General features: G+C 44.9%; 1 protein-coding gene across 9 annotated transcripts in view; it reads left to right on the plus strand.

Moving 5' to 3' along the window:
• The window catches only part of ADD2 (adducin 2), a 105,566-nt gene that overhangs the window by 52,986 nt on the left and 35,853 nt on the right, over window positions 1-16,727 (plus strand). For 7 of the 9 annotated variants that reach the window (XM_060658263.3, XM_060658269.3, XM_060658278.3 and 4 more), the window contains exons 2-4: window positions 3,432-3,549; window positions 8,990-9,215; window positions 10,956-11,094. In XM_060658263.3, the coding sequence (XP_060514246.1) occupies window positions 9,024-9,215; window positions 10,956-11,094 (331 nt within the window). In that variant the 5' untranslated portion in view covers window positions 3,432-3,549; window positions 8,990-9,023. The remainder of the gene's footprint in view (window positions 1-3,431; window positions 3,550-8,989; window positions 9,216-10,955; window positions 11,095-16,727) is intronic. The other 2 variants (XM_060658327.3, XM_060658343.3) reach the window with 2 other exon arrangements.

Consider the following 16,727-nt stretch of genomic DNA (forward strand, 5'->3'; position numbering starts at 1 on the left):
GCACCCACCTCTCTTCACATGGAGCTCAAACAGCTTCTAACAAAAGGTCAGACAACTTGGGCATCTGTTACTTTCCTTCTAGACCTTCTGTTCCTTTTAGAGCAGTTAGGAATGACCCATAGAAATGTGATTTTATACTTGAGTGATTACAAACACCTGGTGTCCGGTGGGACAGTGAGGAAAATGACTTGTGACAGAGAGCATCTTTTGTGATTTGCAGTCCCCAGCTGCTCTGCTAGGAGGATGAAACCCTAGGCAGAGTCTCTGCCAAGTAGGGGTCAAGGGTGTGAGGATACAAACTGGGGATACTGAGAGGGAGCCTCAGGGCTCCCCTGAGCACAGAATCAAGGGTCCTGGGATGGGGGCAGGAGAAGGGCTGCTAGAGGGCAGAGGTGAGAGAGACAGATAAGGGGGCAGGGCTGAATTGTGGAGAGCCAAGGGGATTGTGGCTGGTGGTATGTGGTGCATATTGCTTTCTCCTCTGTCTCCCCATAATCAGTGTTATAATGTGGAATTGGATTTGTTAAAGAGTTGTGGTCAATTGCTAGAATTCTGCTTCAAAATAGGTAGGAAGAATGGCTGCCAGAGGGGGCCCAGCCATTTGGGTTGTACAACAAAAGAACATTTTGTTTTAAAGGAGGTGATCTGGGCACTAGGGAGCCTGCCATATGTGCTTCTGTTAACACTAGGCACCTTACCATGAAATAGGCTGCTTAGGGCTCTGTTTCCCCACACTGTCCATGAGCTCCCCTAGGGCCTAGAGCCTCTCTTACCTCTGGTACCCCAGGACCTGGACAGTGCTGCTTTGCTGAACTGGCCGAACTTCCAAAGTACCGTTAATTGAGTTTTGGTTCAACTAACATTCATTCAGCATCTGACTGGCACCACGTCTTGTGGCAACATGGGAAACAGAGAAATGCCAAAGACACAGGCCCTGCCTGCTGAGGAGCTCATGGTAATAGTCTGTTGCTGTCTATTGTAAGTGGAACAAAAGAGGTGAGGAAAGATGATGGGAGAGCCTAAGGGACAGGGGTGTGGCGGGGAGGCTTCCAGGAGGAAAGGACAAAGAGCTGAAGAGGAGAGTTGAAGGGAGAAGGCAAAGAGGAAAGAGTTCTCCAGGGAGAGATCAGCACGGACAAAGGCATAGAGTTGGGAACCAGCCTGGTGCCTTCTAGGTCCTGGGCACAGTCTCTGAGCACCCATGAGAGGCAGGGAGGGTGGGGGCAGGCACTGAGAGATTCATGGGGCTTTGTGTGCTGGCTAAAAGCCTGGATCTTATCATCTCTCTTCAGAGAGTTGTCAGACCGGGGTCCCTTGAGGTCCATTCAGGGTGGCAGCCCTGCCCCAATTGCTAGACCCTTCTGAGTGGCCCTGGCATCACACCTTTTTCTCATTAAGACTTGTTGATATGGTGCCTGTCCTGGCCCTGCTCAGCCTGACTGTACAATCAGAGATCTGATAGTTTTGGTACCGCAGGGGAATATTTTGCAACATTTGCCTATGATATCTTTCAGGCCTATTTTCATTTTAATCAGGGGATAATACTACAACCTATGGAATGAAACTCTGATAGTGGAATTTCAACACCAACAGAGATTAGGATGGGAATTATTATTTCCAGGGTCCACTTATCTGGGGGAAAGATGTCTGTCTTCTTACATGAATGACACAGGTCACTTCTGGGGGCAAAATATTAGTTTTCTCAGTGGATACAATTAATAGCTCAGACTCTGAAAATCCAAATCTTAGCAGGTTATGGCCACTAAGGTATACCTCATATCTCATACCCTGTGGCATGGGCTGCTGGGGATGGGGAAGAAGCTTGTGCTTTGGATAAGACAACTTACAAGCCTGCAGGATTGGTACTTATGGGACATCAATGGCCACCTGTAAAAGAATAGCAAAGGAGCACCTGGGTGGCTCAGTCAATTAAGCATTTGACTCTTGGTTTTGGATCAGGTCATGATCTCATGGTTAGTGGGTTCAAGCCCCGCATCAGGCTCTGTACTGACAGTGTGGAGCCTGCTTGGGATTCTCTATATCCCTTTCTCCCTGCCCCTCCCCCGCTCTCTCCCTCCCCCTCTCTCTCTCAAAAATAAACAAACTTAAAAAAAAAAAAAAAAGAATAGCATCCAGAGTTGTCAGCAAGCCCTGCCCTAGAGCTAGACAGCCCTAGAAGGGAGGGTCCCTTCCATGTTGGTAGATGTTGGACAGAAGCAGCATCAGGTGGTGGCCATGGCCCTGTTCTGCCTAAAAATAAAACTAGTGGGAAGAGGACCCCAGCTGGCAGTTGGACATGCAGAGCATAGAGAATAGATTATGGAAGCAACTGCCAGGTCCCTAACTAGAGCCGTGAGCATCAAGACTGGGCTCAGGGGCCATCACAGTACTGAATTGCTGAGCCCAGGGTACCCCGGCCGGGCTGAGAAGGAAGCTGTGCCTCAGCGGGCATGCAGTGTCCCGGACTCCCTCAGGCACACAGTAACTACCAAGATGCAATCTCCCTGTCCCTCAGTGGTAAGTCAAGTCTTCCCAGATGCTCCGCTGTGGGCAGTACTGGGTCAGGGATGGAGCTGAGCTGGCCAGTGAGGCAGGACAGTCAGGGACTGGGCCTGGGGCCATGGTGGGAATAGGAGTTGGTGTCTGGGATGCTGCCATCTCTGGGGGAGACAAGCATCCTTGCTCTGAGCAACAAGTGAACAAGTGAACATTGCCCGAGTGAAATGGAAAACTATGTGTTTTTTGAAGACCTTGATCCCCAGGATTTTTGGAGTAGTAACTCATCCTTGTTTGTAAGACTTTCAAAACTTTCCATTCCTCCTTCAGGGGTATTTCATGACCAGTTCCCCAGGCATCAGCTGGGGGCTTCTCTTCCCCTTGAATTCTCAGTGAAATTGTCTTGAATCCACCAATTCATAGCCTGTGCACCTCCAAAACGCTTCCACTTTCCTGGGGTGTGATAGTCTTCAGGCTTCTCCTGCTTCTTTGGCTGTGCCCAAAATTCTCTCATACCCAAGTCTGTGAGTTGAGTAGCTGTTAGTGAAGTATTGGGGGGTGTGAGGAAGGGGTCATATGCCTTCCAGCCCAGCAGCCCGTGACCCCTCTGGGCTCATTCAGGAGTTCCACATTGTCCCTCCACTGTGTAGAGCAACTTCTCTCCCCTGTTCCTTGAAGCCAACACTCAGCAAAGAGATTTTCCAATTCCTCTCTTTGAAAGGAGTTTTGATCCCATTTGTCAAGATAATGAAGATTTCTTTACTTCTTTTCATAGGTATAATTTGCTTTTAAACTAAAATTTCATTTCTACTTCATTTTAAAGAATTTCTTAACAGTCCTTAAAATAAATCAGCACCTAATGGTGTTACAAAAACAGGATGAGGAGTCCTGGTGGTGCAGACAAGACCCTGATATTTGTTGTTTGTGTTTTTCAGCTTCCACCCAGATGTTTGAAATCCTGTAGATGTGGTTGGAGTCCCTGAGAACGAAGCAGGGTGCACGGGCCGAGCACTGAGAAGCAGCAGCCTGGGACAAGGTTGGTCCAGCCTCCAGGTAATTTGTCAGCAGTTTTTGGTGGTGACAGGGAGTGAGGCAGGCTTTTTGGTTGAGGTCATCTCACCAGGATGAGCTTCCAGTTTCCCAAGTCACTGCCACGAACTCCCCCTGTCCTGCTGACTCGAGAGCTCCCATGAACTCTGAAGGACTTTAGTGGTCATTAGTGCAATCCCCTTGGAAGAGGCAGAAGCCCCTCTACAGAATCCTGTAGTCACGGAGCTCCAAGGAGAGAGACACCACCTGACAAAGCAGCCTGTCCCATCTTCCTGTTCCTGAGGAGCTTCTGCTGGTACAAAGTTTCCCCTTGTACCCTCAGCTAAAATCTGCCCGCCTAATTCTGGCCCTGGAGTCTCTAAGGAATCAGTTTCCTCCCTCTTCCACATGGCAGTCTAACAGACATCTGGGGACAACTGGGGTGGAGGAATGCAGGATCTGGAGCCAGAGACAGTCCTGGTTGAAATCCTGACCTCACTGTTATCTGTGTGATCTCAGGCAAGTTAGTTAACCTCTCTGCAATTCACTTTCTTTATCTGTAAAACTGTGACAATAACATCTGTCCTATGGAAGCGTCCTGGGAATGAAAATGAACCATAAATAGAAGTTACCTGGTGCTGTCCTGTCACCAATTCTCTGATGCAAATGGGGTGTCCTACAATTCAGCTCAGTTCTGACACTACACTGAGTTAAAGGGCACACAGGTTAACTACCACAAGTAAAGGGCAAGGTCACCAATAAAATTGCCCACACTTGAGGCACCTTGGTGGCTCAGTTAGTTAAGCATTTGACTTCGGTTCAGGTCATGGTCTCACGGTTCTTGAGTTCAAGCCCTGCTGTCGGGCTCTCTGCTGTCAGCACAGAGCCTGCCTCAGATCCTCTGTCTCCCTCTCTCTCTGCCCCTCCTCTGCCACTGTACTTCTGACTTACTTGGGTATAAATTTGAGGGTTCCCATGCTCCCTCTTTAGTCTCTAATTCACTGTAACAACTCACAGAACTCACTATAATTGTGATTACAGTTTTACTACAAAGGATTCAACTCAGGAACAGTGAAATAGAAGCAATGCATAAGGCAGAACATGGGGAGGGTGGGGGATTGGTGCAGAGCATCCGTGCCCCCTCCTTGTAGAATCTGGGTGTCTCACCATCCCAGCATACCAATCAGGAAGCTCCTCTAAGCCTTGCTGTCCAGAGATTTTTAATAGGGGGCACCACTGGGGACGGGGGCTTTATTAGTACTAGGCATAGTTGTTTAAATCATCTGCCACTTGATTGAACTCCATCCCCTTCCCCTCCTGTCCTCCATGGTTGGGAATGGGGCTGAAGTTCCAACCCTCTAATCATGTGCTTGGTCTTTCTTGCTGGCCAGTCCCTCCCTTGAAACATCTAAGGGCCTGCCATAAGTCACCTCATTAGCATAAATTCAGGTTTGATGAGATGGACTCATTATGAATAACAAAAGACCCTCTTAATGTTTTTTTGGATATTTTAGAAATCTCAAGGCTTTTTGAAGCTCTGTGCCAGGAACTGGGGACAAAGGCCAGATACATTCTTTATGATGTCACACCTGGCCCAACAAGCGCTTGCCTCTGATGGTCACCATCCTGCTTATCCTCTTTTTTTGTGATCTCCAGGTTGACATGTTCCCACTCTCTGGTCAGAGAACGACTCAATCTCATCAGTCTTTTTCTGGATGTTCTTTTTGTTAATATAGCTCAAGATTGAGTTAGTTTTTTGGACTACAACATATAATTACAGTACTTGATATGCACCTGTTTACAGTTGAATCATAAGCCTCTCATTACTTGAGTTCCTAATGCTGTAATGATTCTAGCCCCAAACGACACATAATAAGAGCAAATGCTTAAGAGCACTCGATATACACCAGGTGCTGTTTTAAGTTCTTTACATACATTAACTCATCTAGATCCTCAAAACAGCCTAAAGAGGTGGTTAAATAGTTCCAATCCCCATTTTGTATATGGGGAAACTGAGGCACAGGGAGGTTAGGTAACTTGCCCAACAAGATCACATAGCTAATAAGTGGCACAGTTAAGACTGGAACTCATCACGTTCTTATTCCAGAGTCCATGCTTAAAAAAAAAAAAAAAAAAAGATTTTAGTTTTAAGTAATCTCTACACCCAATGTGGGACTCAAACTTGTAACTCCAAGATCAAGAGTCACCTACTCCAACTGAGCCAGCCAGGCACCCCTAGAGTCCCTGATTTTAACCACTAAGCCACACTGCACTTAAATTTGGTCACCTATGTAACATTTTAGAAGGAAAAGAAGGAGCACAAAAGAATGCCTCTGGTTCACAAAGTCAAAGAGTGGTTTTTTCTGCCCCCTGTTGTCATGGTGAGAGAGTCAGGGCTTCCATTTTCTAACCCAGTCCCATTGGAGCATCTCTGGAGTAACCTTCTGGGATGGGCTCTGAGAAGTGAAGGCAGGGCTGGAGGCATGGTGATATGGGCTCCTGTCCAGCAGAACCTGAACTTTTTTGTTCCTCATGCTTCAGGGAGGATAATGCTACTTCAAGCCTTCACAGACCCATTTCTGGGAATGCAGCCACTCCAAGGGGAAGGAAAGAGGGTCAGCTTCTGGTGGGACCTGGAGTCATAAGGAACGCAGGGAGCTCATCCCCATGTGCACATCCATTGTACTCATTAGGAGGCTGCTTGTTTTTAAAATAACATCAAAAACTGGGGCTACAAAAATGCCAAAGAGAATTACAAAGGGTGGGGCAGTGCCTCTGGAAAAATGTCTGCAGTGCTGTCTGCCCAGGAGAGTCTGGGTGGTGAATGCATGTCTGCACAGCTCTGATGCACTCCCATTGTCTTTGTCCTTGCAGTCCCTTTTCCTACTGCCCAAGTTGCAGGGATGAGGCTGTCTGAGAGCGTGGTGGAGGTGAAGTATTCTTAACTCAACCTATGCTCAAGGGATTGACTTGAACCTACAAGGCAAATGTCAATAGGTCATGTGTATTCTTTGCAGATGTTTCTCTTCTGGCATCCGGCTTGAGGGAGAGGCCCCAGGGGGAAGGGGAGAATATGAGGATGCATGAGGAAGGTCTCTTGCTCCGGAAATCCAGATCCTCCATCCTTCTGCTTTTCTATACGAATCTGTCTCTCTCCATATGGTGTGCAGCTGGAAGGAGCTCCAGAGTTCATTCTGTTCACTCCCTCATTTAGAGACAGACAAGAGGAGACCCCAAGTGGGAAATTACTACTTGCCCAAGCCTATGCAGCTAGAGAATGAAGAGGGGGGTGATACTGCAGACTCTGGCTTCTAGTCCATAGCTAATCCCACCAGAAACATCCATGATGGACTCAATCACTTTCTCTACTTAAATGAAGAATCTGGCTTGAATGTTACTAAGTACAACATCAGCCACTCTAGCACTCTGCCAAATCCATTACAAATCTTTCTTTAGAGAATGCTTTTTGTTTTTTTGGGTGTTTTCGCTGCCACTTCTGGAAGATGCCTTCCCCATACTCCATCCCTTGCAGGCAAATAGCTCATCTACAGGACTGGTAGGCATGATGCTGGTTGGGGGAGATCTGATGAGGGCATTTATAAGGAAATGATTAATTAGTGAAAGAATTAAGAGGAGATGTCATGGTTTGGCAAACTTGTAAAAGCGGGTTGTGATGGCATTTAGAGCACTCTTGCTGTCCCAGGTCAAGTGTATGGTGGCAGGTGGTGACTGGGCTTGGGGGATGGAACCTGGATAGTCATGGGAAGTGGCACCTGGAAATAGTGTTAGAAGATGAGGCTTTGTGCCATCTTTGGTTGGCATGCTAAATGGCCAACACCTGGGATGGATACCTTCCATTACATGGTACAACTATTAACATCTAGCCAGTGGTATTTCAACCCTGGCTGCCTATTGGAATCACCCAGGGAGCTTTTAAAAATCCTGATGTCCAGGTCACACCGCAGACTAATAACATGAAAATCCTTGATTATCAGTATTTTTTCAAGTTCCCCAGCAGATTTCAACATGCACCCAAGTTTAAGAACCACTGCTTTAGGCCACAGGTTCAGGCAATAAGCTAAGGGACTCTGCATATGTTCCCTCCCTTAACTTTGCCATTTGCTATTCCCCAAAAGGGGAAAAGGAAGGAAGGAAGGAAGGAAGGAAGGAAGGAAGGAATGGAAGGAGGGAGGGAAGGAAGGGAGGGAGGAAGGAAGGAAGGAAGGGAGGGAGGGAGGGAGGAAGGGAAAAAATGGAACGAAGGTACGAAGGAAAAATGAAAGAAGAGGGAGAGGAAGAAAGATCACCTGAGTGTTCTGGGCTGATGGGGTGAATTCCCACTTTACCTATTACCTAATGCTTCATCCTACCTGCCCCACTCAGAAACTATAAGGTGGAGGGTAGAGGCCTGACAGAAGATGGAAGAAGTCACATACAGCTCACCGACAACAAGAATATGTTTTACTAGCTGTCAGCAAGGCTTCTTGTGTAATGAGCTGCTGGCTGTCATGAAGGTCAAGGTTTGGGCTAACAGAATGGGCCAAAGGGAAAGAAGAGATCAGGATGAGGAGGCAGGAGTGCTCTGAGGGAACAAGAGAGCATTCCACCTCCTCATGGAATGCAAATGTGAGCCCATGGAGGTAAAGTGAGGGAGGGGCAGGTTAAGGATGAAAGCCAGTGTCCTGATCCCCTGTAATGCTCTTTTGTTGGCATCTCTCTACTCGTGTTCAGAAGCTAATTCTTGCTCGGTTAAGGCCCTCTTGCTGAGAAGCGGATCACAGAACAGGGAGAAGGCTAGAGCTCTGTAAGGCTGGCCTGGGTGTTGAAGGGGCATAACCTTGATTTGAAGGCCTAGTGGTGCTGACACACAAAGGGAGACTGCTGTGGCCAAAGTCCCACAGCTGGGAGGTAGAGGCTGGAACTGCAGAGCCTGCTTCTTCGGAAGGTCTCCAATATAGTAAGAGAAGACATTCCTATATTTGCCCTCAGACCTTAGGAAAAAAAAGCGTGCTTAAAAAGGGGTCCCAGTCCAACTCTCCTAAGGCTGCCCTAGTCCTCATTCGTGGGATCAGGTCTAGATATAGTACTTTAGTAAGTACTAACTCCCAATATATAGGTTTACACTATATAGATATGCATCATAGAAATGCTCCAAAAGATGTGCAGGTCATACACTGGATTCCAAACTGTCCACTTCCACCGGGGTGTTGCTGTTTAAGCCTGGCAGGTTAGTGAGGGAAGGGTGGTGGACGCCTGAGCCTCTGCCATATTTTCGCTTGGTCCGATGATGTGTTAGCGCCCCCTATAGATAGGCAGCTGCCGGCGCACTGCAGTCCAAACCGCTGCTTGGCTTACACCCTACTGGAAATAGCCACCTCCAGCGTGTGAATACAACCGAATCCAGCCCCTCTGTTTTAGAAAACTGTACTACGACTGGGAGCACCCTCTTCTCTTCTCTTTGTAGGCTTCCAGGAGTGGATCGTAAACCCACCAGGAGAATGAGTGAAGAGACCGTCCCAGAGGCTGCCTCCCCCCCGCCCCCGCAGGGGCAGCAGTACTTCGACCGCTTTTCTGAGGACGACCCCGAATACTTGCGCCTTCGCGGTCGCGCAGCGGACCTGCGACAGGACTTCAACCTGATGGAGCAGAAGAAGCGCGTCACCATGATCCTGCAGAGCCCGGTGAGCGAGGTCCGCCCCAGGCGGGTGGGAGAGGAGAAGGAGAAGGAGGGGGGGGAGAGGGGAACTCATATTCATTTGGGTGAACCTGAAAGCTATAGAACTCCTACTTGCTCAGCGTCTTAGCAATTTTAAGCCCGTTGACGGGCCTGGCCCTGGATTTAATTCTCTCCCTAGTCACTGGTGGATGGCAAAACCTGGTTTATGTGCAGATGGTTTGGCTTGGTACTGGGAGGAGGTGGGTATGAAAGACAGGAGCCCTGCCTCAGTTTCCAGTCTTCCACCAAAGCTGTAACACTGAACTAACAGGCATATTTGTATAAACCGGAGGCCAGCAGGGGGCGCCATGTGGAAGGCTCGGGCCTCCCATTTTTGAACACCACAAATAACTCACTGTCAGGGCAAGAAGGTTGACACGTATGGGGCAGAGGTGAAGAGGGTCTGGAAGCCCCAGGAGGTGGAGAGAGTGGAGGGTACAGAGAGATATGGGCCGGGCAAGAGAGGGCAAGTCACGATCACCCTACCATGGCCCCAGACTTGAGGTCAGTTGGTACCTGCATGGCATGGACACAGAACTCATCCTTCCACAAGTGGTGCATTGAGAAGAACAAAGCATGGACCTAATGGACCACTGAGTGGGAGGCTGATGCAGGTTGGGTGGTGTGGGGGGTGGGGGCAGCAGAGCATTGTGGAATGGGAGGGTGAGGGCACAAGAGCTGCGAGGTCCTCAGGAAACAGCGCATGATCCTAAGGCTTGGGAAGCTCAGGATGGAGCTGGCATCTCCAGGTGCCTGCTGGGATGGGGGTCTGCCTCAGTCCCCATGGGGTTTGGAGGGCCAGGACATGTAGTGGGCTGTGTGGGACCCTGGTTAAGAGCACACAGTGAATGCTCAGACCTCACAGAGGAGCGCTGAGGTAATGGTCCTGAGGTTTGGGTGACAGGTGTCTACGTGAGGAGCCTGGAGGAATATGGCAGGTACTAAAAGCATTGAGATGATGGAAAAACTCCAACTTGTGACTAGGAGAGATGGCAGGTGTGGTAGAAGTGGCAGAGTTAGTACCAACCCAAGTTTTGGGGCCTGAATGGATAGGACTCTATTCCCAGGCAAGAAATGAGGACATGAGGAGGTCACGTTTCTTCTGTCCTATTATAGATTCACCAATGCCTGTTTCCTCCTGTGTGTTCCCTGCTGCCACCTGGTGGACAGGCATGTCTTAGTTATGGTCTGAAAAGCCAGGCTTAGAGTCATAGGACATCAGAAATGGAAGCTACAGGGAGGACAGCAAATCCTTCCATATATGAGGAAACTGAGGCCTAGAAGAGCCATAGGCATGCCTACTGGACAGGGACAATAGCACACTTTTTCATTCAGTTCTGCTTTTTGAAATGTCTCAATTACTAAAGTGAAGCCGCCTTAGTCTGATGGTGGTGGGTAGGGGAAGTCCAGGTGGGTGATGGGAAGTGTGTCTTGACTGTCACTTAGACCCAGGAAGGACCTGGAATCTGGATTACGGTTCATAGGGCAAAGGGAACACAGCAGGGGACATCTCCTTTTTGCTTCCCAAACAGCAGTTTGGGGGGGGGTCTCCTGAGGTACCTGTGGAACCCCCAGTGTTTTCTGGGGCCCGAGGATCCCATGTGTGGCCCTGGCCTAGTTGAGCCGAGGGATAGGGGCGGACACTTGGAAGAGGGGCCCTCAGTCTCCTGCATGAGACACACTGGGGGGACCAGCGCCTTGGGGCCTGCTTCAGTCTTTCAGGGAGGAGCTGGAAGGCCTCATCCAGGAGCAGATGAAGAAGGGGAACAATTCCTCCAACATCTGGGCCCTGCGGCAGATCGCGGACTTCATGGCCAGCACCTCCCACGCAGTCTTCCCAACATCTTCCATGAGTATGTGGGGAGCTGGGGAGCTGCCAGGAGCAGAGGTGGAGGAAGTGGGGCGGGGAAGAGAGGGTTGGTTGCCAGGCTACGGAGTGAGTGGTGCAACTGGGTTCGCAGACCTGGGGGACCAGCCAAAGAGGTACCTGGCTCTGCTTCTGAGGCTGCTGGATTTAAAGACCCACAGAAGAATTCTTCCTGATGCCCAGAAATAGAATGGGGAGGATGACTTACAGGAAAACCTTTTTCTTGTTCTGCTGGGGGAGGGGACGGGATGACATGGTGTTACTGCTGTGAGAGGCAGGGCAGCCTCTTTGTGACTCTTCCAGTCCCGCTCATAAGTGGATTAGCATGAAGGGAAGAGCTTTGCAGCTCAAAGTCCCTTACATGGCCTCTACTTGAGCGACCAGGAGTGGGGAGTGAGGATTCTGCTCCCTGTTACTCTAGTTACAGGTGCAGAACCGAAGAAAAATCCTTGTGTTCTAGCAGCAGGCCCTGACTCAGGCTGCTCTTTCCTCAGTCTCCTGGAGCCACTCCCCTGCAGATGGGGTCGTGGGGATGAGAGGAGGCCATTGAAGCCAGTGTCTCAGTCTCACACTGGACAGACCAACCTGACTCCCTAGACAAGAGCCACAAACATCCAGAGCTGGGCATGAAACCATTTTCCTAGTCTCTGAAGCTTTGCCCACAACCTTTAAGAAACAAACATTAAAAAATACTTGGGGCACCTGAATGGCTCAGTTAGTTAATTGTCCAACTTCAGCTCAGGTCATGATCTTGCAGTTCATGAGTTCGAGCCCCGCATTGGGCTCTGTGCTGACAGCTCAGAGCCTGGAGCCTGCTTCGGATTCTGTGTCTCCCTCTCTCTGTGGCCCTCCCCCACTCACACTTTGTCTCTCTTTCCTTCAAAAATCAATAAACGTTAAAAAAAATTTAAAAAATACTTCCCCTCAACAACATAAATACAGGAATATGACTGAAAATTAGAAAAATAATTCAAGAAAGAGAAATAAAAATCACTGTACTGTGTTCTTACAACCAAGAAATGACTATTATCAATATTTTGGTGTATATCCTTCCAGCCTTTTTCTCTTAACATAGATAAATTAAGAAAACAAAAATGGAATCACAATATATATGCAAATTTGATAGCTTAACATATCTTGACTAGTTTTTCACATAATAAAACATGGTTCTGTAATACAGTGTTTGGTGGAGGTATGCGTATTTTGTGGCATGGCTGACTATGCCATAGTTCATTTAACCAATTTCCTATTTTTGGACTTTTAGGTTGTTGACAATTTTTTGCTGTTGTGAACAACAATGCAATAAATTCTTCGATTTATTCTATGACTATTTTCTAAAGACAGATTGCTGGAAGTAGAATTGCTGGATTAAAGAATGTGCATGTTTTGAAGATGTTAATGCATAATGCCAAATTTCCCTGGAGAAAGAAAGAACCAATTTACATTCCCACAAAAAATGCAGTCATGCCCATTTCCTGCACCTTGATCTGTGCATAGTATGTATTATGCCATTCGTTTCATCTTTTTGATTTGATAGGCAATAAATAGCACTTTGTGTTTTAATGTGCATTTATTTAATTACTAATGAGGTTGGATATATTTTCATATACATACTGGGATGATTTTCTTTTTGTAGTAAATTGTAGTACAATTCAGAATTGTATCACATTCTGAATCCGTCAGTACTTTCTTTTGTGTGTTCTGCTTTTGATTACATACTCAGAAACACCTTCCCCATGTTTTATCATCTCATGGGACAAATGCCCTTAATTATTTATTTGTCAAATCCTCAACTATTTGTGCCAGTTTATTCTTAAAAATAACTTTAGAATTTGTCATGTTCTGCAACCCCCCCTACCCCCACCCTCCGCCAATCTACCTCAAAAATTCCCTTTTGGGATTTTGGTTGGGATTGTATTGAATGGATTCATTTGGTGAAGAATTTATAAATTTACAATTTTATATTAGAATATAAGTTCCACAGGAGAAAAGATATTTGTATCCTTTGTTCACTGCTGTACCCTAGAGTAGTGTCCTGGACTTAGAAAAGTAGCTGTCACAGACTAGGTGTTTTAAAAATATTTGCATGAATGAATTTTAAGTCTGTTCAGAGATGATGTATGTCTTCTGTTTATTTGCTTTTTTTTTTTTTTTTTTTTACCTTTTTTAATGTCCATCAGAGAAGGTTAGTAGTTCTTTTCATATAGTCCCTACTAATTTCTTATTAAGTGTATCTTGGAAATTTTATGTAACTTTGTTATTTTAAATGATTTTTTTCTCCACTCAATTTTCTTTCTGGTTGTAGCTGTCACCAGTAGCTTCTTACCAGAATCTTACCAGTACCAGAAAAGTAGCTTCTTGTTGAACTCTTAAATTCTAATAGTTGCTCAGTTAATTCTCTTGGGTTTTGTATATTAAAAAAAAATCCCATGACCTGCAAATAATGTTCATTTTGAATCCTTCATTTCAACATTTACCCTTTGTTTTCTTTTTCCAGTTTTCTCACTATATTCATTAGAACTCTCAGAACAATGTTTAATAATACATTAGAGAATAATCATTCTTGTCTTGTTTCTGACTTTAATAGAAACCCTTTACCCGAAGAGTTGAGTTTGTGATCATGTTGAGGAAATCTCTTCTTATTCTAGTTCAATATGGGTTCTTCTCAGAAATGGATGTTGAGTTTATAAAATGCATTTTGGGCATTTATTGACTTTCCTTTCTTTGAACTAGTGATGTGATGAATTATATTAATAGATTTATGAATATTGAAGTATTTTTTCGTTCCTGAAATCAATCATTCCTGGTCTTGATGCATTCTTCTGAAAATATTCTTCTAGATTTGATTTGCTAGACTTATTCAGGATTTTGCATATTCATACATGAGATTGGTCAGAAATTCCCTTTTTGTGCAGTCCTCATTTAGTATTGGTATTAAGGCTATAGTTTCATAAGATAAATCAGGTGATCCCTGCACTTTTCTTTGTCCTGATGGCATTTATTTATTTATTTGTTTTCATTTTAGAGAGGAGGAGAGGGGCTGAGGGGGAGACAGAGAATCTTAAGCAGGCTCCACACTCAGTGTGGAGCTGGACATGGGGCTTGATCCCAGGACTCTGGGATCATGACCTGAGCTGAAATCAAGAGTTGGATGCTCAACCAACTGAGTCACACAGATGCCCCTGCCTGATGGAATTTAAATAAGATAGGAAGTCTCTCTTCCTTGGAGATTTATTATTCACTGGTAAAGCCATCCAGATAGGCAACATTTTTGATAACATTTTTTTTCTCAGTTTTATCTAGGGTCTTTAAAAAATTTATTTTGCTACGTCCTGAGTAAATTTTGGCCATATATTTTAAATAAATGATTCATTTCATAGAGAGCCTCAAAATTATTAGAGTGATGTACCATCTTTCTACCATTTAAACTTTCAGTTGTGGATGAGATGACATCCCATTCTCATTTCTGGTGTTGTGTATTCCCCCTTTCTTTTTACAGCCAATCCAGGTGTTGGTTTATTCATGTATCTTGCATAAGCCAATTCTTGGATCTATGTGTTCTACTAATTTTCGAGTTTCCCAATTCATTGATTTTGTTTTTCTATTCATTAATTATTTTCCAAAAGTTTTCTTTGGTTTATTTTGATATTTATATTTTTTTCTTGAATAGAATAAAATGAATACTTTATTTTCATTCTAATTCAATAATAAAGACATTTTAGGCTATGAATTTTTTCTCTCTGAATGTAAGTTTGGTCTTACCTCATTAATTTTGACACAGTATTTCCTTTATTGTTAATTTACAGATAGTTTGCAGTTGCTGCTTTGATTTTATTTTTATTCTAAGAACTGTCTGGGAGTGTGCTTTCTCATTTCCAAGTGGTTTAATTTGTATTATTTTAAAGGTTTGTTGATAATGTCTAATTTTATTGCATTGTGTTTGGGTAATTTGGCCTATTTAATGTCTATGTTGGGGATTTACTGAGATTTTCTTTGTGCCCTAATATAATTTTTAAATGATATGTAGATTCTATCTCTAGGGCATAGTGTTTAATCTGTATCTTCATTTATTATTTTCAATTTTATAAAAAGTGAGATTTGTGTTGTTTTTCTCTGTATATTTGATTACTGTTCATTTATCTTTGTATTTCTGATGGCTTTTGCTTTGTACCTTGCTGAAACATTATCCAAAGCAAAAGTGTTCTTTATAGCTGTAGCTTCATTATGCATTATAGGTTTATTTCATGTAGAATAATATATACAATGGTCCTTCCAACAGTGACCTCTGCTGCCTGGCTTTGTCTGGGGTCCTTATGCTTTTGTTATACCTCCCTTCTTGGTGCCAAGGATGAATATTCCAAAAGGATGTGCTTTCCCTGATTTCTATTTTGATAATAGTATTATGATCTCTGTTTATTTTTGTTTACATTTTCTGGGCATAGTTTTGGTGACTGTTTTCTTTTTACCTGCTTTATGTCACTTTATTTTAGTGTTGTTTGTTAGTAAACCTCCTGTAGCATTGTCTTCTGGCATCTATTGCTATAGCAGAGAAATTTGAAACAGCCTATTTTTTTGATACTTTGTAGGTAACCCAAATTTTTTGTAGGTGTTTGTGCATTTTTTCTCCTTATCCTTGTATTTCAGAAACGTGTCAGGAAGCATATAATTATAGGCTTTTTCTCTTTATGGACTTTTCCCTCTGGCATGTAGTAAATCCTTATAACTTAGTTACACAGGTCTCTTTTTCAGTTCAGAAATTGTTTCTGTTATATTGATGCTAATTATCTGTATGCTGACTCTCTGGTCTTTGTCTTCCATAGCTATCCTATTTTTTCTCATCGTTTTCATGTCTCTGACCTTATACTCTTTCTTTTGGGAGAGAAATAGAGCTGACCAGAATTCTCACTGCCTTACTGGCCAGCATCTGTCAGAAAGACAGTTGGATGCCTGAAAATCTGATTAGTCTATGTCCAGGGTATCTGAGTCAGGGATTGTGGACAGGGGAGGTTCCAAGAGTCATGAATTCGCGCACAGATAGGTTGTTCTTTGTCCAGCTCCATTTGCCTTAGAATTTTGTGGTGGTTCTGTGTTTTTATTTTGGTTTCTTTTTTTTTTTTTTGCAATAGTGTGTCCTTCAGTCTTAGCTTTCCCAGAGGGGTTAGTGAGTTTTCATCTTTTTCTGTGTTTTCTTAGGTCCCTTGAGTAAATGGCTTGGTTAGATCTAAGTCATAAACCTGGCACTCAGTATCCTAACTTTTGTGAGGCTGGTCAGAACAAGCATTATTTCTCTTAAAACCCTGAGAGCAGAGGTTCTGAGTTGCTGGTGGAAGCTTCTGGTCTCTTCTCCCACCGTGGGCCTGTGGGTGGGATAATCCTTACAGCAAAGCTCCATGGAGTGGGGGAGGGGGACACTGATACAGGACACGGAAGATGTGATGGCATGTTTTTAGATCTATTCTGGCCTCCTGGCCATCCCTGGGACTCCATAGTTATTTGTAAAAGAAGGATTCCAAGAAATCATGGATAGCCCCTTTTGCCTGGCTTTATATGGGGGCGGGGTTGCTTTTGATATCCCTCCCTTCTTGCTGCTAGGGATGAAGTAAAGAGGTAATTGCTTGT

Source organism: Panthera onca, chromosome A3, assembly GCF_046562875.1.
Source record: "Panthera onca isolate mPanOnc1 chromosome A3, mPanOnc1 haplotype 2, whole genome shotgun sequence".
NCBI lineage: Eukaryota > Metazoa > Chordata > Mammalia > Carnivora > Felidae > Panthera > Panthera onca.